The sequence below is a fragment of the Topomyia yanbarensis genome, chromosome 3 (assembly GCF_030247195.1).
Source record: "Topomyia yanbarensis strain Yona2022 chromosome 3, ASM3024719v1, whole genome shotgun sequence".
In the NCBI taxonomy this organism is placed as follows: domain Eukaryota; kingdom Metazoa; phylum Arthropoda; class Insecta; order Diptera; family Culicidae; genus Topomyia; species Topomyia yanbarensis.
Genome location: NC_080672.1, coordinates 159,748,525 through 159,774,924, shown reverse-complemented (window position 1 = coordinate 159,774,924; position 26,400 = coordinate 159,748,525). Strand labels below are relative to the sequence as shown.

Sequence of the window (26,400 nt, the reverse complement as noted above, 5' to 3'; positions counted from 1 at the left end):
TTGGTACATATCACATTCGTCAGTAGGACAGATTGTGGTTACTGTGTTACACTCCGATGACCAGTACTGCCCTGGTCTGGCAGTTAAGAGAATGCGGCACTGGTCATCGTATGTACAAGCCCCAATCAACGAGGATTCTTAGTGTCAGTAGGATCGTAACACAATTCTGTACACAAGTACACTGTAAGTCGAAAATGAAGGTAAAACTCCGCTACGGAATATGGTGCCATGGCTTTGCGTTTTTTACCAGAGTCGCTGTGATTAATTCAAAGATGAGTGCAAATTTACTTTTTGTTAAGCATTAAAAACAGAACACTTGTACAAGAAGGGAAGAACCTTGTCAAAGGCGTTTAGAACTATTTATGGCCTTCAAAGTGACATACATTCGACGCCTTTTCTCATGATATCTGTTAACAAAGAGGTTTGGTTCACATCTCTTTAGGACTCTAAATCAGCGTGAGACTCAATAATATGGGTATTCCATTCTTTTGGGCAAAATCCCCATAGCTCGTGATTTCATGACGTCTACCAGCTCCGCCCGAGAAGAAGCGACCCGTCACGTTTTCGGATGGTATAGGAAAACCTGTTTATTGCCATACTATTAGTCTCAGTGAACGCTTATAGCTTCAGACGATTTGTTGACGCCATCAGCCAGTTAGTGATTTACTTCCAACCAAGTTCAGCACACGTCCGAGCGTTGGGATGAGCAGATCAGTGTTGATAGTGGCACTCGTGTTTCTTATCGGAGAACATTTCGCGCGTGGACAGGTAGGTTCGAAATTCGCCGATGAAGTTGTTTCGGCTTTAAAGTTATGCATGACTTGAAAATGGGAAAAAAAACTTATTCATCGTGTATGTGCTAGAGAAGTTTATTGTTTTGCGATTATAAATATTCATGAACTATTTTTTGATTATTCACTTGAATCGATTTAGCACCTTATCGATTCTTTTATTTCAGGAATGCATAGGAAAGTGCGTAAAAAAAGATGAATGCATGCTAGTGGGTAGCACTGATGTAGTTGTGGTACCTACACTTCCTATTACTCCAGTAGGTTCCATTGGTGTAGATTTTATCGACCTCAGGTATGTAATAACTCTCATCACTCGTGAGTAGAACAGGAATCGATATCAAGTTTTATTTTCAGATTGGACGAAGGTTGCGATCGATTGGAAACCTGTTGCAATGAGCGTGATATCATCCCCAGCATGCCTAAGGATCAAAGTTCTTTCGAGCAGTGTGGGGTTCGGAATTTGAACGGAATCGGTTATAGGCTAGTGGGAAATAAAGCGGGTGTATCGGAATATGGTAATATGGCGGTTGTTTAACTATAAACAAACCCTTCGACAGATTAACTGGTTTACAGGTGAATTCCCGTGGACACTAATGGTGTTGAGATCGCAGATGGTAGTCGACATAGTAAAAGAAGTCTACGTATGTGGAGCTTCGCTGATTGCCCCGAATTTAGCGATAACGGCAGCACATTGCGTGACGAGTTATAAAACCGAAAAGTTCTACGTCAGAGCGGGTGAATGGGATACGAATACAGACAAAGAACTGTTTGCAACCCAGGTACTCTACTGAACGTAAACTTAATGTTCCTATTTAACTGTGTAACTTCTATTACAGACCCGTGATATAATAGATGTAATAATCCACGAAAATTACAATAAGTACCACCACAACAATATTGCGCTACTCAAAATCGACACACCCTTTAATGCAGATAAAAATATTCAAACTATTTGCCTTCCTCCACCAAACGCTAGTTTCAATGGTCAAGAATGTTTCACCGGTGCTTGGGGGAAGGACAAATTTGACCAAGGGAAGCTACAAAATATCCTCAGGAGGGTTGAAGTTCCAGTTGTTCCTCATGAGGAATGCCAGAATGCATTTAGGTCCACTAGGTTAGGGCCACACTTTGTGCTGGATGATAGTTACATCTGTGCCGGCGGTGAGGAAAATGTAGACGTTTGTACTGGAGATGGTGGTGCTCCGCTTGTTTGTGCCATAGCCGAGGACAGCTCGCGATACTATCAGGTGGGAATCGTTGCCTGGGGCATTGGATGCGGCCAAAAAGGGATTCCAGGAGCATATACAGATGTTGCTAGATTTGTTCCGTGGATTTACAACAATATGGATGCTCTGGGTGTGAATAGAAAGACTTCTACATTTTCTTAATGTGTATACTGCCTATGATCGCAAATCAGTCTCATAAAGATATATAGAAAATGGGACAATTTTGCGATCATGGGTAGTATAGTTCTGATAAATTAAAGAGGTAGGTACCTATTTATGAACAATGTGAAATATGTATTATTCTTTGCATTTTCAGTATTTGACCATTTGTTCGATTTATTAGCAACAGACAGGTTATTTTGTTCATATTTTGACGTGAATTTAGGTTCATATTTATATTTAATTGCAACGCCTTAATACGTGACCTTAACAGAGTCAATTTTATAAATTATCAATAAATAAAATGAAAATATAACTGTGTCTGTTGATTCGGCGCCAATTTTCTGCAGCGTGTTAGATCAATAGAGATGTCTTAGTGACTTAGTGATCATACCATATGCTGGGGATGCTCTTCGTTTGTGAAATTAGATGATAATTCTTGATGATGTTTGCAAATTGTTTGAGACCAGTAATTGTTTTAATTCATATCTTTGACAAAGCTCATTGCCTTAGTTTATTGAATTTGCTTCAATTTTTCACAACTTGAAAATAAATAAAAACAAATGATATTGAGTGTGCGTACACTCAACTTTTTATTTCGTGCTCTTCGTGGAGACCTTTTTCGTAGAAACATTTACCTGCTCGCCTACTGTATTTACTGGTTGAAAAGTATTTACTGACTTTTGATGATATTTTAGTTGTCTTCAACAAAATTTTATAAAACCTGATAAAGCATATGAATTTTCTTCATCAGTCAGCTGCAAATAATCGATTTTTTTCCTTTCAATTTTTAGAATTATTAGAAAATATTCTTACAGAGTATCAGAGTATAGCCGATTAACATCTCATGCCTATGAGTTTCCTTTAATTTGATTATTTTACTTCTAAAACCCTTAAAGCCCATTTTATGAAACCCATGTTTTTTTCGAAATTCTGCGCCCGATTAAAAAAAAAACTATAAATGTATAGATGATAACAGTTTTAGCCTTCGCCTTGAAAGGTTGTGTTTGCTGATTGGTTGTAGCAACCAAGGCTGTGCAAGCCGTGAATAGGCTAGAAGTTTGTGTACCGTGTCAGTATTTGATGCCGTGTTGGTGCGGAGACAGGCAGGATTGTTTGTTGCGAGAGCGGTCGTTTGGTGGTGGTACCACGCGATAAGCGAGTGTTGGTGCGAAGGCAACGAAGTCTCAGGTAAGCGGCGCCCCACCTTGGTGGTAGTAGTGGTTGCGCTGCATACAACCGGCGCTTGCGACGGAGTGAGACAGAGCTGCATCTGGTTGGTGAAGCGGCTCGCTTCATCATCATTCATTCATCCGTATTAGTGCAGATACGGGATTTTGAGTATTTGTGTACCTAGCCACGCTGCGTAGTAGGGGAATACCTCTGGACCCACAGGTAAGCGGCGGCCCCACCTTGGTGGTGGTAGTGGTTACGCTGCATACAGTCGGCGCTAAGTGAGACAGAGCTTCTTGTTGGTGAAGCGTCTCGTTTCATCATCACTTATTCATCTGTGCTAGTGCAGAAACGGGCTTTTGTGTATTTGTGTACCTAGCCACGCTGCATAGTAAGGAAATACCCCTGGACCCACAGGTAAACAGCGGCTCCATCTTGGTAGTGGTGGTTGCGCTGTGTTCAACCCGAGCGTGACAGAGGGAGACAGCGAGAATCTGCAACTCTTCGAAGGACAGGTAGATTTTAATATAATTTTGCTAGTGTTAGTATTTAATTTACTTACTGTGTATGGTAGGCGAGATGGAGGATAGTGAGATGGAATCCTCCATTTCACAAGAGCAAAACTCTTCTGATCCCCCTCCCTCAACTCCCCTTAGAATAAAATTATACCCCCAAGGGTCTTCTGGACCTTGGCAGGTTTTCTTCAGGCGGAAAGGAAAGCCATTAAACCTTGTGCAAATTGCACGGGATCTGACTTCACGATTTTCTGCTGTAACAGAGATCGTGAAAGTAAATAAAGATAAACTTCGAGTTAGCATTGATAACATTAGACAAGCTAACGAGATAGTAGCATGCGAACTCTTCACGCGTGAATATAAAGTTTATATACTTTCGCGCGATATAGAATGCGATGGAGTCATCTCCGAACCCAGCCTCACTGCCGAGGATATACTTAAGCATGGTGTTGGTTGTTTCAAGAACACCCTGCTTAATAAAGTAAAAATACTCGATGTTAAGCAATTGTACTCAGTATCAATTGAAGAAGAGAAAAAAGTTTACCGACCATCCTATTCATTTCGTGTAACTTTCGCTGGGTCTGCTTTGCCTAGCCATGTTCTCATTAATAAAATTCGTCTCCCCGTTCGCCTTTTCATCCCTCGTGTGATGAATTGCCTCAATTGTAAACAGCTTGGCCACACAGCCACTTACTGTTCCAATAAGGTACGGTGTGGCAAATGTGGGGGGCCTCATCAAGAGGATACATGCAATAAAAACTTAGAAAAATGTTTACATTGCGGAGAAACTTCACACGAGCTCCTTGCATGTCCCATATATAAAATGCGGGAGGAGAAAATTAAACGATCCTTGAAGGAGAGATCTAAGCGCTCTTATGCAGAAATACTGAAAAATGCTACTCCTGAACCCACGGTCCCAGAAAACAGATACGCTATTCTATTGCCGAAAGAGTCTGACTCTGACGAAGCGTCCGAAGGTACATCATTTGTTTTACCTAGAGGATCCAGGAAAAGAAAACAATCCTCTTTTCCCAAACTGCCAAGCAAGGGCCTTAAAATTTCTCCTCCAACAAATAAATTGCGGCCAAAGCTAAAGAATTCCGATGCAATACCGAAGCCAGTCCCTCCCGGTTTTGGTAATGTACAATCCAAACAGAACACCATTACTGGAAATAATAAAACTTCAACTTCCTCCGAGCCTCAACCGGGGATAGGTTTATTGAAATTTTCTGAAATTGTTGATTGGATTTTCAAAGCATTCAATATTTCTGAACCACTAAAAAGTATACTTTCAGCGTTCCTCCCAACAATTAGAACATTTTTAGAGCAGCTGATTGCTCAATGGCCCATCCTTGCAGCGATTGTATCTTTCAATGGGTAATTCACCTCCTCCAATGAAAGATTCCATCACTGTTTTACAGTGGAATTGCAGAAGTATCATACCTAAAATTGACTCCTTAAAAATTTTGCTGCATAATTTGAAATGCGATGCTTTTGCTTTATGTGAAACATGGCTTACCTCAAACATTAATTTCAACTTGAATGATTTCAACATTATTCGCCTAGACCGAGACACCCCATATGGAGGAGTGCTTCTAGGAATTAAAAAGTGCTATCCTTTCTATAGAACTAACATCCCCTTGTTTGCGGGCATTGAGGCTGTAGCTGTCCAAACGAATATTAAAGGCAAAGACATGTCTATCGCTTCTATATATATACCTCCCAAAGCTCAAATTGGACAACGTAAGATTTTTGAGGTAGTGGAATCCATGGCTGCTCCGCGGCTGATACTGGGAGACTTCAACTCGCACGGAGTATTGTGGGGTTCCCTCTTCAATGATAATCGATCCTCTTTGATATACAATGTTTGTGACGAGCTCAATATGACAGTTTTAAATACAGGCGAAGCAACACGCATTCCCAGACCACCCGCACGACCAAGTGCATTAGATCTATCTCTATGCTCGACATCACTTCGGTTAGATTGCACGTGGAAGGTTGTACCTGATCCTCACGGTAGCGATCATTTGCCAGTCGTTATTTCAATTAACAGTGAATTAGGCCTCACGAATTCAATCAATGTACCTTATGACTTGACACGAAATATTGATTGGAAAAAATACCAATCTTTAATTTCCACTTCTCTTGTTTCGACGGAAGAGCTACCACCTACCGAAGAATATGAATTTCTAGCGGGTTTGATTATTGAAGCAGCAGAACAAACCCAAACGAAATGCAAACCTGGCATGATAATGAACTGCCGGCCTCCTAATCCCTGGTGGGACAAAGAGTGCTCGGATGCATATGAAGCTAAACAAGTTGCTTACAAAGAAATTATGAAACGGAAAGGGTGTACACGTGCAAACTTTGAAAATTATTCGATTTTACAAAACAAATTTGACAGTCTCCGTCGTGCCAAAAAGTCTAGTTATTGGAGACGTTTCGTTGATGGCTTGTCAAGAGAAACATCAATGAGTACTCTTTGGAACACAGCCAGAAGAATGAGGAATCGAAACGTAACTAATGAAAGCGAAGATTTTTCGAATCGCTGGATATTTAATTTTGCCAAGAAAGTTTGTCCAGATTCTGCTCCTGCGCAGAAAATCATTCGCGATGCTCCCACAAGTAACGATTCCATAGATTCGCCTTTGACAATGATGGAATTTTCAATTGCACTCCTCTCATGCAACAATAATGCTCCGGGTCCAGACAGAATTAAATTCAACTTGGTGAAAAATCTGCCTGACCTAGCAAAAAGACGCTTGTTGAATTTATTCAATAAGCTTCTTGAGCAGAACATAGTCCCGCACGACTGGAGACAAGTGAGAGTTATCGCCATTCCAAAACCGGGAAAACCAGCCTCTGACCATAACTCGTATCGACCGATTGCAATGCTATCCTGCATCAGGAAATTGTTGGAAAAAATTATCCTACGACGTCTCGACAATTGGGTTGAGGCGAACGGCTTGCTATCAGATACCCAGTTTGGTTTTCGGAGGGGAAAGGGAACGAATGATTGTCTGGCGCTACTTTCGTCAGAAATCCAACTAGCTTACGCAAAAAAAGAACAAATGGCGTCTGTGTTCTTAGACATAAAAGGAGCATTCGACTCTGTTTCCATTGATGTTCTCTCAGAGAAACTACATCAATGTGGTCTTTCACCAATATTAAATAATTATTTATACAACTTATTGTCAGAAAAACACATGCATTTTGCATATGGCGATTTGGCAACATTCAGAATAAGTTACATGGGTCTCCCACAAGGTTCTTGTTTAAGCCCCCTTCTCTACAATTTTTACGTGAATGACATTGATAATTGTATTGTCAGCCCATGCACTCTAAGGCAACTTGCAGATGATGGCGTGATTTCTGTCACAGGACCAAAAGCCATAAATTTACAACAACCACTGCAAGATAGTTTGGATAATTTATCAAGTTGGGCTTTGAAGTTAGGCATCGATTTCTCTACGGAGAAAACAGAGTTGGTTGTTTTTTCAAGGAAGCGTGATCCAGCTCAGCTTCAGCTTCAGTTGGTTGGTAGAACGATAGCCCAAGTCATGACCTTTAAATATCTCGGAATTTGGTTCGATTCTAAAGGTACATGGGGAGGCCACATTAGGTATCTGATAAAGAAGTGCCAACAAAGGATAAATTTTCTCCGAACAATAACCGGATCTTGGTGGGGTGCTCATCCAAGTGACGTGATAAGATTGTATCAAACAACGATACTTTCAGTAATGGAATATGGGTGCTTCTGTTTCCGTTCAGCTGCAAACACTCACATTATTAAATTGGAACGAATACAGTATCGTTGTTTACGAATCGCCTTAGGTTCCATGCAATCGACACATACGATGAGTCTTGAAGTTCTAGCGGGAGTTCTTCCCTTAAAAGATCGATTCTGGGATCTCTCCTCTCGTTTACTTATACGATGTGAGGTTATGAATCCACTTGTAATTGAAAATTTCGAAAGACTTGTCGAGCTTCAATCCCAAACCAGATTCATGACAGTGTACTTCAATCACATGTCACAAGAAATAACGCCTTCTAGTTATGTTCTGACATGTGTTAATATATTAGATACTCCCGATTCCACTTTATTTTTCGACACGTCCATGCAAGAGGAAATTCGTGGAATCCCGGATCACCAGCGCTCTCTGGAGATCCCTAAAATATTCATAAGTAAATACCAACACATTGACTGCCATAAAATGTTCTACACTGATGGGTCACGAATCAATGAGGGCACTGGCTTCGGTATTTTCAACCATAACACCGCGATCTCTTTCAAGCTTGCAGAACCTGCCTCTGTTTACACAGCCGAACTAGCAGCAGTTCACCATAGTCTGGAAATCATTGATACTTTACTTCCGAGCCATTATTTCATCCTCACAGATAGCCTCAGCACAATTAAGGCACTACACTCATTAAAGCTTGATAATCACGCTCCGTTCTTTTTGAAGAAGATACGAGAATACTTAACCAAATTAACAAATAAATCTTATCAAATTACCTTAGTGTGGATTCCCGCTCATTGCTCCATACCGGGTAATGAGAGAGCGGATAATTTAGCCAAAATAGGGGCGCTGGACGGTGACATCTATGAAAGACCTATTGCCTTCAATGAATTTTATAGCGCTTCTCGTCAGAGGACGCTTACTAGTTGGCAAACATCATGGGACAATGGAGATCTGGGACGGTGGTTGCACTCAATTATCCCTAAAGTATCAACGAAGGCATGGTTCAAAGGGTTGGATGTAAGTCGAAACTTCATTCGTGTGATGTCTAGACTCATGTCCAACCATTATACGTTGAATGCGCATCTCCGCCGTATTGGGATCGCAGAAGATAATCAATGTGCTTGCGGAGAGGGTTACGAAGACATTGAACATGTTGTTTGGTCTTGCACTGAATATCGTGAAGCCAGATCCCAATTAATAGACTCCTTACGAGCCAGAAGAAAACCACCCTATGTACCTGTTCGTGATATCCTCGCTTTACGAGATCTTACATACATGAGCCATATTTATCATTTCCTGAAATCAATAAATATTCAAATATAATTATCCCCACAATGTTTCTAGTTTTTTCCCTTGCTACCCACAAACAATTTAGATTTCTTCGCAGTTAGTTAAGTTAGATAAAACGATATAAATAAAGAAAAAAAACAAAGATTACAGAAAAACTATCAATAGGTTTACAATGAAATTCAAGAAAATAGATTATAATTAAAAACATTCAAAATGATGATTATCCTCAGTGTTAGCATTAGAAAGTGATTTTTTTTATAACGTGATAGTCTTAAGAACCTTTGTAACATGTTATGTAAAAAAAAACCCCGGCGTAAAAAAGCTTTTGCAAATGCCGTGTCAAATAAACGTTTTATGAAAAAAAAAAAAAATAAATGTATAGAAGTCAAATTTTTTTTAGATAATTTATTTGTGCACAGACTGAACAAAAAACTATATATAAAAAATCTCGTTTTGTAATGACATAAACTGTAAATTAAAACTTATTGCTAAAAAGACCGAAAAATCGAATATTTTATTATAATATTTTATTAATCTTTATTAATCCGCCATTTTTATTTATTTTGACATTCAAAAACTTTTTTCTTTGAGTAAATATATATTTAAAAATACTAAAAGATATTTTGCTTCTCTTGTTTTTTTTCATGTTAAAAACCACCTTTTATGAGGAACCACTTATGAGGAGGTCCCCTGAAGGGGGTAATCCCATTTTTAAATTCTCTTTTTCGTTGAACAATCTTTCTACCGCAACGTTGTAAAACAGTCTACTTGTCTATTATCTACCGGCGATATATTCATTAGGATGGGGCAAAATGATCGTTTTTTCAGCACAGCACTTTTTTGGTTCCATTTGGGGTCCCAAACAACTGTGCAAAATTTGGGGTCGATTGGATTTGACCCGGCGGAGCGCATTGCGTTTGAAATTTGTATGGAAATTAGTAAGGGAAAACCTACTTTTTTGCATTTTCGATTTTACAGACTACAATTCTTCCTGCAGTATACCAGCAATTAGATAGAAGTGTAGACAAGGACATGCTGAATAACTTTGCCGAAGGATGCATGGTACTAGAATGTCTCTACAACAAGTTATAGCTGTTCAAAGTTTGATAGATCGAATTAATTGCCAAAAATCTTTTTTTTGCGAACACTGCGGGTGTACCAATGATATTTCATATAACATACCAAAATAACATCATATACTTTAGATTTACCATATTAGTGTGTTTGGATGAATTATTCAAAAGCCTTAGCTCAATTTCATGGGAATAGGTAGTTTAGCAATAGGGTGTAGTGACTTTTAAATATGGAAATTTGAACTGAAATAACTGAAATCTTATCAAGTTGGAATGTTCAGATGAATTATTTTACAACATTTACACAATCCACAAAAGCTTCAGTTAATCAGAAATTTTTACTTTAGGTGATCGAACAACATCGAAAAGAGCATCCTATCAAATCATAGTGCGTATTAAACTGAAATATAATCGATGCATGCCTCTGACATATCAACTCAACATCAGTTGATTGAGTCTGCAACTTTACTTCCATTGATATAAAGTCAATGCAGAGGGATACAGTATGTTTCGTTTCATCGTTACTATTATGCATAGGACATTGGGCAAATGTTTTAAAATAATTTATTAAAATAAAAACAAGCATTTTTTTTATTTCGGTATATTTAGCATTAGAGTAGTTAGAATAGATCATTACCAACGTTTTGCAAAATAGAGGCCATACACTAATTACGTAAGGGCATATGGGGGAAGGGGGAGTTTCAAAATATCTTACAAATTCTTATCTGAGGGGGAGGGAGGGTTTGTTCTTTCTTACGTAATATTATAAAATGAAATCAATAAGAAAAATTTTCTTCTATATCAAACAAAATTAGCATATATTGTACATCATGGCCAAGGGAGGGTGGACCTGGAATTGAAGTGTTTTGCAACAGCAGGATATGATTGTTAAATTAATTATGTAACTTTGTTAATTGTTGCCATCGTGAGGATCGTCTTAATTGTCGATGGTGTTAGAGCAGTCACATCATTTCTTGACGCTTGGTGGCACATTGTTCTGTTCGGGAAGTGGGGTCACAGTATGCCTTACAAGTTAAGAAGTGCTGACACTCTTCGTGTTGATGGTCCAATATCCTTCTATTCATACTTTTTGTTCAAACCGCAAGGTATTCGGAAAATGTTCTGTCATGCGATTGTGACAGATCTTGTGGGCCAAATATTTCCAGAGTGTGAACTGCATTTTACTTCAACAAAATTCGAAGATGTCGGAGCTATGCGTACGATAATCGTCACAGATGGAGCTCAGAATAAATTCATGCCAGAACAGGTTATAAATTCTTTTGAGCTCTGCATCACCAGAAAATAGATTCAAAGGAAGTGGAATATAGCGAAGCAGATTATATGGACCAGATTGACTTTTCTAAATATCACCCAATAGTTGTTCTACTTGGATGCAAATAAAATTACTACAGATGATTGCAGTTAAATTTTGTCATGAATTTTCTTGAAATAATTTATAAGTATCGTTTTCGCTATCTTATTTAATGAAATACCAATATGATTTTTTAATTACGAAAATCATGATAAGATAGGGGGGAGGGGTAGTTCGTCAAAATTTTACGAAATCTTATCTGGGGGGAGGGGGAGGTTGGAATGTTCTAAAAATGCCTTACGTAATTAGTGTACGGTCCCATAGTATTACTTCATTAATTAAATTATGTAATTTTGGGAGAGACTCTTTCGTATCAGCTGATTCAGTAGAAAGCGATTTCATTTTTAATAATGTTTACCCGTGTGTCACAAATTTAGATCAAAGTTTTCAGTTATTGTTACATGATGTAGAAAATATTGAAGAATATTAAAAAATATAGTTCGATTAAAAAGTTGAAAAAATCCATATTTTGTCCAAATTTTTGTTCTAGACACCCAACAGTGCGCTGTTTGTACGTAGGACATGATCGAAAATCATGCACTCCATCATCAAATACACTTATCATTATCTTCGTGGAAAGTATCATCATCTGCCACTTTTATTTATTTATTTCGTCACGCATATATAGACTACATATTGCGATTTTTACTTATTTACTGTTAATTATTTCTACGGTTGAGATGAAATTTTTTTCTCGACATGGAGCGGTCAATTGGTCGGTGTTAAGTCAGCCCGGACTAAGTCGCTAAATCTTAAAAAGTGAGATAATGATAGCACTGGAAAAAGAATTTCTTCGGCTTCATTCGAATTATGTCAGAATTTTAATATTTTACAATTAGCATAAATGATGGCAAAAATAGATTTCGGATTTTAGGATGCTGCAATTGAAACTTTAAACCAATTATATCACAATTTTCATTATAATGACGCCATTAATCACAATGGTTTCGATTAGGTTAGGTCTTTTAAGGAAAAAGGGAGAAGAAAACAAATTTCACACTGTAAGGTGGATTTTTGTTATGAAAAAGATGTTATACATCTATTATTTAAGCTTCCCATGAATTATAAACGCAAAATAATACAGGAAATAGTTAAAAATAATTTTGTGTGCTTTGGCTTAGTTACCCCACAGTGTAGCACCGGGATAAAATTGTGTGCTCCGTCTAGAAACGCTCGAATCGCTCTTATCCAGCAGTGCAAATGAATAGCTTTTGATCCACAAGAAGGCTTAGTCCTTGTTCTAAGTCGGAACGTAAATTTCATTCCATTCAATTAATTTAGTTACAGGTTTTGTGCCCTTCACTCGAACATGCTGTTTCACCCAACCTTCTTCTTAGTGGTTTTGACCGAAATGTTTCTCCTTAGGGGACAATATAGCATAATGCTTATTAGTTTCGATTTCATTAGTTCTCGTCAGCTTGATTAGAACTCCTTTTCTTGCGGGACATCCCGCTTGATTGGATTGGAGCTAGCATCAATCCGCATTCTGATGAGACAAATTATATAACTAATTTAAGAAGAAACATCTTTCGTTAATCCGGGGGTGATCTGAATGAGGAGAAATCTTTTCTCCCCTAGAGTGCCTCGTAAGGGTTCCTTTGAGAGTACGATAACTACTTCTAAAATAATTCAATTCAATGGTGCTACCTTAAAACCGAAGCAAGTTGCTCCCAGACTTGGAGATTTGAGTTCCACCAAGAAGTGCCCACTTCTTCAAGGGACACCAGAAACTTTTTATTTAAACAGTGATTTTTGAAGTTATCGTTTGTCAAGTTGTATTCAAAGCAAAGTACTTCGCCTTGCTTCCATATATACATTCCCCGCGGAGCTGCGGTAAGGCACCGAACGCAGAGTAACATTACGGAATTCTTACCTGCACCTCGTTTAGTTATAGAAGAATTTAACTCCCACAGTACGGAGATTGTCTTCACTATAATAACGAATCAACATGAATCCAAGATCTTCGCAACAATTTCAACATGATCATTTTAAGGAAACCATGCAGAACCGTATGGCAACGACTAGTATCAATGTGACTTCAATCCTAGTCATTCAGGTATATTTGTATAGCTCTGCGGTGACACTTAAATTCCAATATACAATATAGCTCAACCATTCCCAATATTGTAAAAATAACTAAATATCATCAGTAAACAATTTCATACAAACTAAAGGAAAAACGTATTTATCGTAATATCATACATAGGGGATTAGGCTTTTGTTATACATACGTGTTATATTTTCATACACGAGAAGAACATAAAGCCAAGTTTCCAAATTATAAAATCACTAACGGAATGCCCTTAAAGGATGATGATGGTGGTCCCACCTCATACCCCCACAAAGGTGTGAGCTGAACGAGTTATCTAGAAGATAATTAATATTTTAAATCATGACAAGACCAGTTAACAAAAAAAACGGACTGGTTCAATTTACAGACATAGCCTTTCCTTCAAAAGAACGTAACCAGATATATTTCGAATATTCCATCAACAACCAGGGTCCATCAAGAAAATTTCCATTCCGGGAAGATACTTGATAGAATCGGGAATTGAACCCAATAGCTTCCATTTCTGATAATTCTCTGTAAGACTCCTCCCGCCTGACCAAGACATCGGTACTACCACCTGCTAAGGTGAGAAGTGACGAGCCTAGTGGCAGTGCAGAGTCTAATCGAGTTATATCATCCACATCAGGCCCCTTTATTGAAAGTTGCGTACCACTAACCCAAGGCAACCCAGGGATATTCCTTTCCGGGAATACCCTGGATTGATCAGGAATTGAACCCGATATCTTGTTTTATCAGAAGAAATCACCAAGCCCCCCACTCAACGAACCAACTCCGTTATTGCCGCTATGGCAGCAATAACCGAAATTAACTCTATTGTCGAGCAAAGCCAACAAAGCAACTCCATCATCAAATCAGACCCTGATCACAACAAAAGTCTAAAAGCTTCAATTCAACCCGATGAGCTCTTAGTACTGGTCACCATGTTCGATTTCAAGTTAGTCTCTATCTGTTTATCGCGCGCGTGGCTCAGACTTCTGTAGACATCTCATTATTTTTAAAAACTATAATAAACAATTAACAAAAATCCATCATCATCATAGCGAATATAATAACTTAGTGTGACTAAATGCAAATAATAGAAGAGAAAAAAAAATACAATCTTCGTGGTATTACATAGTTATTCAAATAACTCCAAAATATGAAAATTCAACAAATCTGTCTACAAAGCAGATTTTACGTGTGAAATACATAGTGTTTTGAACTCCGCTAATGTTGCCGCACTTCTAATATGTCTAGGCATCGAATTGAAAAAACTTATTCCTTTGTACAACAAGGAGTTCTGTGATCTACTAAATAAAAAGTTAGGTGTTCTTGCATCAGACGCGTTTCTAGTGTTGTACCTATGCACATCACTTCCTCTTTCAATTCGATCACACAAATATCGAGGTAGCATTCCATTAATAATTTTAAAAATGAACACCATTGTTAAGTAATAAATTCTTTGCTTCACAGAGAGCCATTGTAATGCGCTTAGCATGAAACTAGAGGAAGTGTATCTGTTACATTTTAAAATTAATCGCATGATTCTATTTTGCAATCGCTGTAACCTCAATATTTGTGTTTGATTGGCAAGAAACAAAATGGACGGGCAGAAGTCAATATGTGGTGAAACAATAGATTTATATAATAAAATTTTACTACTAATTGTTAAATCATTTTTCAGACGACACAATATACCATACTTTTTAGCAATCTTTTTGATGACATTGTCTATGTGAGACTTAAAGGTTAACTTATCATCAATGATTATTCCAAGATATTTTAATTCACTAACGCGATCAATAGTCTCACCATTTATTTTAACGTTAACGTCAGGCCTAGTATTAGCCGAAGAGATAATCATATATTTAGTTTTAGCAACATTTAACTTTAATTGTTTAAATTTTAACCAACGAGCAAGGGAATGCAAATCTTCGTTCAAATGCGCCACGGCTTCATCTATATCCTTAGCTGCAATGAACAGAACAGTGTCGTCAGCAAACAAATTTAGGTCACAAAATCGTAAAACTCGCCTAATGTCATTTATATACATAATAAATAAAATAGGACCCAAGACACTACCTTGCGGCACTCCAAGAGGATTGTCGAGAGGACTAGATACAAAATCGTTAAAACTAGTTTTCTGAGTTCTATCACATAGATAGTTTTCAAACCACTTATGTGCTATCCCTCCGATACCAAATCGCTCTAAAGTTTTCAAAAGTAAAGGTCTCGAAATTGTCTCAAAAGCGCGTTTCAGATCCAAAAATACAGCAAATATAGTCTCTTTAACCTCGATTTTCTCTTTCCATTTTGCTAACACTAGATTCAAAGCGGTTTCGCAAGAGTGTCCCTCTCGGTATCCCGATTGCTCCGGAATTAGCAAATTATTATTATTCAAATAACTCATCAGCTGGCCCTTAACAACAAGTTCTAAAATTTTCTCTAATGTGTGCAACATGTTAATGGGGCGGTACTCTTCGGCTTTATCCGTCCCAGTAACTTTGGGAATAGGAATCACAAGTGACTCCTTCCAAACTGTCGGCACGTGCCCAGTTTGTAGCGATTCATTTACAAGATCCAGCAGATCGTGTCCGATGACATGAAAGCAATCCTGTATCACTTTTGCATTGACATTATCGATACCAGCCGATTTTCCCAAAGAAAAACAAATATCTTTCAATTGTTCAAAAGTGATTGGGTGAAATCCGTCAAATCTACAGTTAGTATTAATCGGCTGTGTTATTTCCACAGGTTCACTGACCAGCTCAATACTTTGATTGATCAGTTGGACACTGTTAACGAAATAACTGTTCAATTTTTCAGCTATTATTTGTTCAGATTGTTCTTCTATCCCGTTAAAAGTTATGGACTGCGAGGAACTACGTTTAGGTTTAATTAAATTCTTTAGGATTTTCCATAACTCTTTGCTGTTGTTTTGATGTTGATCGATCTTCCTTTGAATATATTCACATTTGGTCTTCTTCAAGGCCCGTGAATAAATATTTCGCGCGTGTGTGTACCCATTCCAAAGACGTTCACTATTAGTTCTGCAAAATTTCTTGTACTTTTTATCCCTTTTACGTTTAAGACGCAAAAGATCTAAAGAGTACCAGCTGTTCGATTTATTTGAATTAACAAACTTTTGAGAAACTAAACTATTTGTACACTCTTTTAACACGTTAGTTAGAACAGCTGCCTTGTTATCCAAATTTCCATTCAATTCCGTAAAATCCATGCTTCTCGAAACCAGTTGAGACATAGCTTGTTTCGAATATCTTTTCCAGCACTTGATTTTAACTTTATCCTCTTCATGGTTAGGTTCATTCTCCAGTAAAATTGAAATTGTCTCATGGTCTGAAATTTTACAATCGGCCTCTACATACGAATGAACCCCATCAAAATTGGAATACACGTGATCTATCAATGTTCTACTGTGTCTGGAAATTCTTGTAAACTCACTAACCGTTTGCTTGAAATTGAAAAACTCTGCCAACTGCTTCAACTGATTCGAATTTTGATCATTGAGCCAATCAATATTGAAATCGCCCGAAATTACATTAAGTTTACTTAAGTCAACGAAATTCTCCCACCAGTTTTCTAAAATTTCTAAAAACCGTCGATCGCTTGAACTAGGAGAATGGTATACTACTGCAAAATTTCCCATCTGCATGCCTCTTTCAACTGATATACCCAAGAACCAATTATTATCAACTGCTTCGTTTAACCGAACGTTGAATTTAATCGATTCTTTGGCGTAAATAGCAACTCCACCGGTATGTCTGGAATGAGATAGGCAAAAAGCAACTTTATAACCCGGAATGCTATACTGATCAAATGCATCAGCATCAACAATATGTGTTTCTGATATTAAAACCAACAATGGACGTTTGTTTTCTACAAGATGTCGCATTGCGACAAAGTTTGTAGATAACCCAGCTATATTTAAATACAATGTTTCAGACAACCTCTCGTTTGTTAGTTGCTATTCACTTGACCAAACGTTGCTTTTTTTCAATTCTAGCAGTCTCCGATATACTGAACACTGCTTACTAAATGCCGCATGATTTACGTCCAAATTCATTTTACGTTCATTATTCTTTTTAATACAATTAACGCATTTAAAATCCGTTGACGAGCATTCAGATGTTCTATGTGCTCCATTACATCTGGAGCATGTTTCTTTATTCACGCATCCCGTGCTCTTATGACCATATTCTCCACAGTTGAAGCAGCGCAGCACGTTAAAGGCCTCAAAAACAGAACACCTATCCCAACCAATGTTTACCGCACGGGCTGACATCAGGCTGCTATAAGTGTCCTTATCAACTTCAATTATAACATTGTATTTGTTATATTTGAAGCGTGGATTTTGGAAATTGGCAACAACTTTAACATATTCAAACGGAATACCCTCATTCTGACTCTTCAATAAGTCAATGAAGACTTCTTCAGAGTATCGATCACTCATCCCCATTATTTTTATCTTCGGTTTACCGGGTATCGGTATAACAGCATTATACTTTTCACCCAGATTGCTTACAATGTTTTCTTTCACCGACTCAATATTATCCCGAGTTGCACACTCCACAATAATCGAGCCATCTTTACTGTTTTTAAAGTTGCTAATTTTGTGCACCTTTGGATCTAATTTATTTTTTAATTCATTCCTCGTGTCGTCACTCGATTGCAACGGCTCGACTGGTTTAATCACAATGACCGGGCGAGCCTTACGTTTCGTTTGACTTCTAGTTCTAATTTTATTCGTCCCTGTAGCTCCCGACAAAACATTCGCATAAGTAATTCTACTATTTTTATCAAAAACCTCGTCATTATTTCCATCATCGTCTATTTCAATTAACATCGGTTCATCTTCTTTATTCGTCAAAATTTTTCGTTTTCTACTGGGATTCCCGTCCGATTCAGAATGAACCTTCGTATTACTAAAATTCCTCTTTCTGTTCATTCCAACTAATTCAATTTCACGCTTAACATTTTCATTAAAACAACTTTTAAAATCTTCCAACTTTTTGGCAACACTGTTTTCCAAGCCAGCCAATTTACTCTCGAGAGAGTTGTTGAAAGACCTGATCAGTTTTTCTATTCCGTTTTCTACTGCGATGTTTATCTGTGCATCGATGTTTTTTCGGGCATCAGTGAGAGATTCAGAAATGGAAGCGAATTGTTCCATTTTCTTATCCAACTCAATGATTATCGAACTGACATCCTGCACACCAGAAGACTGGGTTGATAAACATTTTGCACATTTGTAGCAAAGACTTGCATTATCAGCCACCCAATTTACCATGGCCTTTGTTAACCCGGAACATTTTTGATGGTATTTATCGCCGCAAAAAAGGCATAGTACAAGACCTTCGGCGAGACTCACCGTGCCCGTACACTTTGCACACAGGCCACTCATTATAGGCAAATTAAACAACAGCTGGAGAAGCGGGACAAAACAAAAAAATATAACACTGCGTCACCTCGCTGCTGGGAAACGTACAAAGCCAGCCGATGCAGCGAAATGAAATCCGAAAATCACAGAACAATAATAGTCTGTATGACTACACACTATACTTATCTGAATGATATTCCGATTAGCGATTAGCGCCCACAAAGTTTTCAACGAAAAGCAAAGTATTTCTCACAAATTTAAGCGATTGCTTCCTGCACTATGTACACACAAGTTACCATATTCACTTTCACAAAAGCAAAAAAGAACTGGATGATGTCTTTAGTAGATTATCAAGTAGATTATTCAACATAAACAGAGGCAACAAAAAACGATTGAGTTCAATGGGTAGACCAATCTTCTTCACATTTTGCGAAACCTGCTAACCATGAAAGCTTTTTCGACAGCACAAATGCTACTAGTAGAGATACTGATTTTACCTCAAATTACTTTTTGATGCGATCTGGCCTATACCAAAAAGCGTTTTTTTGCTCGTTTTGTCTAAGAGCAATCAATGAATTCAGATGTAGTAGGTTGGTTAAAAAAAGTACATTGTACAAATCTTGCATACGGTTATCTGGAAGTACAAATTACGATAAATTATTCAGCAATTAAAACTATAAATTATGTTGATGTGATCAAGTTTTAACAAAATAAGCTAAAATAATTATGCTATGGGGACGATGACGAAAAACACGGAGTAGTGCGAGAGCTAAGGATTGGGAAAAAATCTATCGAAACAGATTTAAGACCAACAGAGCTGCACAAGAATGCATGTCCAGGTTAGCGCAATTGTACATAAGCGTCTGGTGGGGTTAATGGACAGAGCTACGAGCGGAGATGATCAACCTAAACGGATTTATGTCACGGCGTGTCGGTCAGTTTGTGCGGAAATATGCCTACCGAAGGTATGCTGGTTCGCGTTCTGACGAGTCTATCGATTGGGTTGGTGCTGTTTGCGGCCCCTGAAACATCACAAATGGAAGAACGTCCGTGCGCAAGCTGCATTTGTGTTACGCATTTCTTATGTACGCATGGAACAATAAATGAATCAGGAGAAGAGCTACTGGATGTACGGTTCGGCGAAACAGAATGTCCTAAAAATATGGTTTGCTGTAATACTCGCAATGCTAGCTCAACAGACTTAGAGGTCTGTGAGGGATGCATTTTGTCATTTCAATGTTTGGAGGAAAGTGTAGGCAACGGTTCCAACTTGAGTAGCAATACGTCAAAATGTCCAAACAATGAAGTGTATTGTAAAAACGCGCGAGTGGCAATATCGCCTGTGCTAAACGACTCAACTAGTTGCCAAGGGAGATGTGTTCTGCCTCATCTGTGCTCCAGTTATAATATAACAGCTACCGGAGAAAAAATCATTAACCTAAGGATTACCGAAACAGATTGTAGAAATGATGCGTTGTGTTGTCAGTATGCAGAAGATGCGACACCCTTACTTGAACTGCCCAATATTTGTGAAGGGATATGTGTACATGAATCTCAATGCAACAGTGAAACTTTAAATGCTGGTGGGGAAGATTTGCTGGATTTAAGATCCTACGAAAATGTCTGCCCTGACGATTTAGTTTGCTGCAATGAAATACCAAAAAAAATAACAAATAATATCCAAGAGCAATCATGCCGATGTGTTAAGTTGTATGAATGTTTGGACGACGTTTTCGATACCTTAAGATTCTATTTAAAATTCTCAGGAGATGAATGTACCGGTGACCAAATTTGTTGTGTGAATCCTAGATCGAATAATCACACCAAAGTTGAATGCAAAGGAACCTGCGTCCCCTTCAACCAGTGCCAATATGCTTTGTACAATATAGATCCTCTGAATCTTAGAGTAACCGACAATTGCCCAAAAGATCAAATTTGTTGCGAAAAAGTTCAAACAACTGAACCCTGCGCAGGAAAATGCCTTCCAGTACATGAATGTTCTTCTTCATCGACCATTACAGTAGGCTACGGAATAATTAATCTAAGATCAGAATATAGTACATGTCCTGAAGATTTAGTTTGCTGCCTCGATTCTGTGGAAATGCCATCAATTGCAACTGCTGAAGAAGAATGCAAATGTGTTCCATACAATGAATGTGGTGATGCAAATATGACTATGGATTGGAGTGGCATAGATCTAAGGTTAACAGTCCGAGATTGTCCGATAAATCAAATTTGTTGCAAGACTTTCATTCCTGTCTCGATAAAACCCATCTGTAACGGTATTTGTGTTCCTCGACAGAAGTGTGCCATTGGAATAAGTGGAGACTTGTTGGACCTTCGATCAGAAGAAGACTGCCCAAATGATTTGTTTTGTTGTGAGTTGTCTGATTTGATCAAACCTATCCTCACAATTCCTCCTAACAATGGTTGTACAGGAATGTGTGTGTCAATCTCGATGTGTCTAGATGATGCTGAAGGTGCGGAAGGTTATGATAGGATAAACCTGAGAACCTTTGACAGTTGCGCTGAAGACCAAGTATGTTGCCATCATGTTTTGTACATGCCTGAGATTGAAAAATCACCAGTCATCTGTCAAGGAATCTGTATACCAAGTGTGAAATGTAATGATATATTAACTGGCAATGAGTTTAACGTAGACCTTCGTCGTCATATAGCAAGCGATGGCTGTCCGCATAGTTTGGTGTGTTGTGCGAACCCGTTGAGAACGCCGGCCTCTGAAGTGACATGGACTCAATGGATAACGGATATCAACAATATGAAAGTTGGTGATGAGAGTAAATTTTTGCAAACATGTGTTTCCACAGTCAATGACAGTTCTAAGCATGAATATTCTTGGTTGGTAACGGTTTGGAACAAACAGGGAAAAAATGGCGCAATACCTAATCAATACCGTTGTATTGGAACACTAGTCAAAGCTGATGTCGTGCTTGTTCCGGCTGATTGTATACGCGATGTGCCAGACTCGTGGCTTTATGTAAGACACATGGAGAACGACTTGACTTTGTCGAGCAGGGGAGTGGTAAGAGGCATAGAATATAAAAAATATTAGGGCCTTTTATTCTACTGGTGGGCTTGACATTTTGCGTATTTCCCAAAAGGAATTGAAAACTGGCGATTGGGGCATTGAAAACAAACAATAAATTCTCAAAGTTCCTTTTTATCAGTTCGTTTATTTGATAGGCACATTTGCCAATTACTTTTTTACATTTTAAATACCTTAAAACTGCAATTTTACAGTTATCTTAAACTAGGAATACAATTAGCTATATAAGAAAGAAAGCATTAATTTTTTATGAAATATTTTACAGCTATCTGAATACTAGGAGTACAGGCCAGATTCGATTATCCGTAGGGTGCAAAAAAAATTCGCTTCGGATAATCGAATCATCCGGATAATCGAATCAAAACAAAAGTTTTCATGCAATATATTTGTTATATATTCAAAACCAGTATTTAAAGTACATGCATCTATGTTTGACTAATGGAACATTTTTTTGATCAAGCCGTTTTAATAACGAATATCAATCGCTTTATATTCTATAAAGTGATAGTAAGACGCGCAAGAAAAATAAATTATATAGCCAAGTTATTTTATTTTAAAGTATTGTGTTTGATTGATTGGGATACTTATGTTTGGTCTCCCGAGTAGAAATGTACAGTAACAAAACCATGATTTTCACTGTGACAGTACAGTAATTTTACAATAATTTACAGTAAGTTTTAGTGTTATGCTACAATACAAAAACAATAAACTTTAACGTTTTTACAGTAAATTGCAATGTAAAATAGACTTTTACAGTGAAAAAGGGGGTGGTTATGTATCTTAACATTAAAAAAATCAATGTTTCTCCATACAAATACAATCCATGAATGCACTGTATCAGTTTTTTGCTGAACAGTGAAATTTATTGTTACATGAAAATTTATTGTAAATCTACTGTGAGAACTTGGCATCGAACAATGTTGAAACAGTAATAACTATAATATTTATTGTTTTATGATTGTTTGTAGGGTAAATGCTATTGTAAAATTCTATCCGGGCTAATATTCATGACGCATAAAACTAAATTCTCTGCGTGAAACTTCAGTTTACTTAATGCTGGTTTCGGTAAATTCAGACAGAAATAATAACTGACACTACTTAGTAATGACACTTTTATTAGTCGTGTAAGGGCTTCTAAAGACCAGCATTGGACGATTTTAAAACATGGATTTCCAAGAAGATGAATTTTGCACACGTTACAAGTCAAAAACCAAGGATCGTGCGTTGTTCAATCAGCAGCAGCATCATCATTGTCGTCATGCGTTCTAGGGTTTTTGAGAGCTACTCAGAAACTAGCTGATTCTTGGTTCTTGGAAATTTTTAGCTATAAATATGTTCAAACGCATTAAGTGATTCAGTTTGTTATACATCGTCGCACAGTAAACTTTTTTCTCTTGTTTGCTTGGTGGAAACATCATCCAGAATCTTCATTTGGCCATTGTTCGGCGTTCTACGTAGCCGAGTCACTTAAAGGACGTTCAGTGCATCTACTTCGTAACGAATTATTAGCGCTGTTCTTTTTAAAGCGGTTCAAAGTGCTGCCTAAAGTGAAGATCCTATTTTATTAGTCCCCGTGTTTGTCCGCCTCCGAATTTGTCAGATTTTTGACTCGATTTTGTCAGCAACATTTAAGACAAAGTCTTGTGGTTTGATTCTCCTATGTTACATGTTGGGATTAAAGCAAAAGCCTATTACTTAAGTGAGCTAAGAATTCAAAATGTCGATGTTCTTAAAGTGATTAAAATGTTTCGATTTTTTTAACTGATGCGATAATAGACTGATTCCGAAGAGTTGAGTGGGGTTCTATATCATACTTTGGATAGTCCCAATCAATATGAAACATATATGTTCAGATCTGGTCAATCTTCAATACATAATGGGGATGACAAAATCGGTCATTGTATTCATTCTAAAAATTACAGAAAACATCACAAATTTTAAAATTTTGTTCCTCTAGTAATTATAGCTGGTACACTCAAGTTTTTTTTAAGCGGTTTTTTTACGCGGTTTTTTACGCGGATTTTGAAATTTACGCGGTTTTCATTTACGCGGCATGTATCCCCCGCGTAAAAAAACCTGAGTGTATCTACAGGAAATTATAGTTTGTAGCCAATCTATTAGGTGCATAAAATTTTATAGGACATTGCACTGAATTGAAAGATTTGTTGATTATATGAAACATCTTTATTTTTCCAAATTATTGTAATTTTAACGAGAGTTTAAAATTTTGTGCTTCCAGGAATTGTAGCTGATATCAATTTCTATCGATTTTTGTATTTAATTATCGGGAAAATTTTTTTTTTGTGGAAGATACGATATTTCTGTATATCTACGTATTTTTGTGAATATTTTTTGAGAACATAAAATTCTGGTTTTCCAGAAATTGTAGCTAGTATCAATTGTAATTGTTTGGTGTACGAAAATATGCAAGTCATCGCATAGAATTATATGTTAAATAATTAAAATTTCTGTATTTCTACGAAGTTATCATTATTTTTTAGAAAATAGTTATTCTTTCAGAAACTGTAGTTAGTAGCAAATAATAAATTATAAATGTGTAATGTAGCTTGAGTAAAAATAATGTGTTGATAATCGGAAATTGTTGAAATGTGTTGATAATCGAATTTTTTTTTATGGATAATCGAATCATTTTCTACGGATAATCGAGTTACGGATAATCGAGTCTACGGATAATCGAGACTACGGATAATCGAATATGGCCTGTTCTGTTATATTTACAGTAAAGGGAACAATTGTTTTTTATTAAGACGAAGTGGGCGAGGTCAGTCTACAAAAGGTTTTAACCAAGATATATTAAAACTAGGAAAATACAATCAAATTTGCTTTTTGTAACGGAAGCTTATGCTTGGCAAAATATTAATGGGAGGTTTTGGACGAAAATAAACAAAGTTTGTTAATTTTGTTGTGAAATAATTACTTCCGGTTTGATGGTTAAATACGTTCATTGTTCAAGACTTTGTAACTCGATAAAATTAAAAATGGTGTCTTCGTGGTAATCTGAAATCAAAAATAATTATAATTTCTTAAAGGTTCCTAGAACTAGTATTAACATTTTTTATTTATAATTTCATTCCAATTCATTTTCTTGCGGAAATTACGCTTGATTGCAGGTTTGCTCAGGAACGCAAGTAGGGTTTCTGGTTTTGGATCTAGCGTCTGCTAATTATATGCATATAGCATGACTAAACTACTTTGTTTGGAAGTTAACCCTAGTAACAATTGTGGTTTTATGATAGTTTTGTAGCCATTGATAAAACTTAGATTGCACTTGTAGCGTGCTATAAAACTTCAATTGTTACTTGGGAAATGCTTTAAACAGCGTGTGTTGACAGAATAAAACAAATCTAAGAAAGTAAACAACATATCCTTAAACAAAAATATTAACGTCAAATTGGACATCGCGTTAGGCCTTTCGTTTGTAACTAGTTTCGTTAAGATCGGTACGGCCATTGTTAAGCTAATTACATGACATAAGTGCACATGAATACAAATGTACACACATACACACACAGCTACAAAAGTGTGGAAAAAATGCCCGAAGGGCGAACGCGGACTGTTCAAAATGCAATTCGAAATCGAGATAACAGTAGAGCCCTTAAATAGTAACACTCAAACGATTAATGTACGATTAATGTTTAATTCGGCGGTTTAAACCTGTGTTGAAGATGTGCTCCTTATGTTATACTAAACTGTCTAAACAGGGAACTGGGGAGTACACAAGCCACAACCCCTCTTGTTTTCATTTTCCGACTACATCTATGTTATTCAGCAAGTCATTCTGAACATTTCATTCAAAGGTACCAAGTCTCTGCGATGAATATATTCTCATTTATTCAAGTTTAAATAGTCGGTGTTGTGGTGTACTGACAATGTTGGAAGAAATAATTAATTTCCGCATTTGGATTGAACCATTAGTTTTAAAATCGATGTAACTATTTTTTGAAAACTCGTAGCTAGTTACCGTCTTCGACAAAGTTGTTAACCAAGGTTTGAAGTAACGTTTTATAAAGCTGGTTATTCATATTGAGTGAAATAGCGATATTTATTAACTTAAATGCAAAATAATTGATTTCCCCATATAAAATCCCATACAAACTTTAAACGCAATGCGCAAACCCGGGAAGCAACCGACCGCTCCTAAACTTTGCACAGGCATTTGGGACCACAAAAGGAACTCAAAAAGTGCTGTGCTGAAAAATGTCATTTTCGAGCCACTCTAATGATCACCGGTTAGAATACGCAATGCTTCCAGGTGGGCTGAGAATCAGCCAAACACCTATGGTTAAAGATTCGGATATTTCACAAAATTTATTGATCTATACACCCAATTCTGATTAGGGTTTGTTTATTTGCATACTAAGCCTAAACTAATTGTTTCTTTCTAGGCGATCCCGACAGCGAAAACAATTATCCACCCCGATTATAACAACGAACGTAACACATACACGAATATTGGTCTGCTTTTTCTGTCAGAACGCAGTGAGCGCAACTATCCAGTTCAATGCACATTTCAATACGACGA

The 26,400-nt window shown here is 37.3% G+C and overlaps 1 protein-coding gene across 2 annotated transcripts; it reads left to right on the top strand.

Moving 5' to 3' along the window:
- Positions 1 to 328: 328 nt before the first annotated feature.
- Positions 329 to 26,400, top strand: LOC131689050 (phenoloxidase-activating factor 2-like). 2 transcript variants are annotated; one of them, XM_058973799.1, is made up of 6 exons: positions 329 to 768; positions 959 to 1,083; positions 1,146 to 1,306; positions 1,365 to 1,570; positions 1,628 to 2,279; positions 2,334 to 2,492. In XM_058973799.1, exons 1-5 carry the CDS (start codon positions 703 to 705, stop codon positions 2,177 to 2,179), a joined length of 1,110 nt encoding a protein of 369 aa, XP_058829782.1. In that variant the 5' UTR covers positions 329 to 702; the 3' UTR covers positions 2,180 to 2,279; positions 2,334 to 2,492. The 2 variants fall into 2 exon arrangements, with proteins under 2 accessions (XP_058829782.1, XP_058829784.1); XM_058973801.1 differs by lacking the exon at positions 2,334 to 2,492 and adding an exon at positions 26,264 to 26,400 and having other exon boundaries at positions 330 to 768.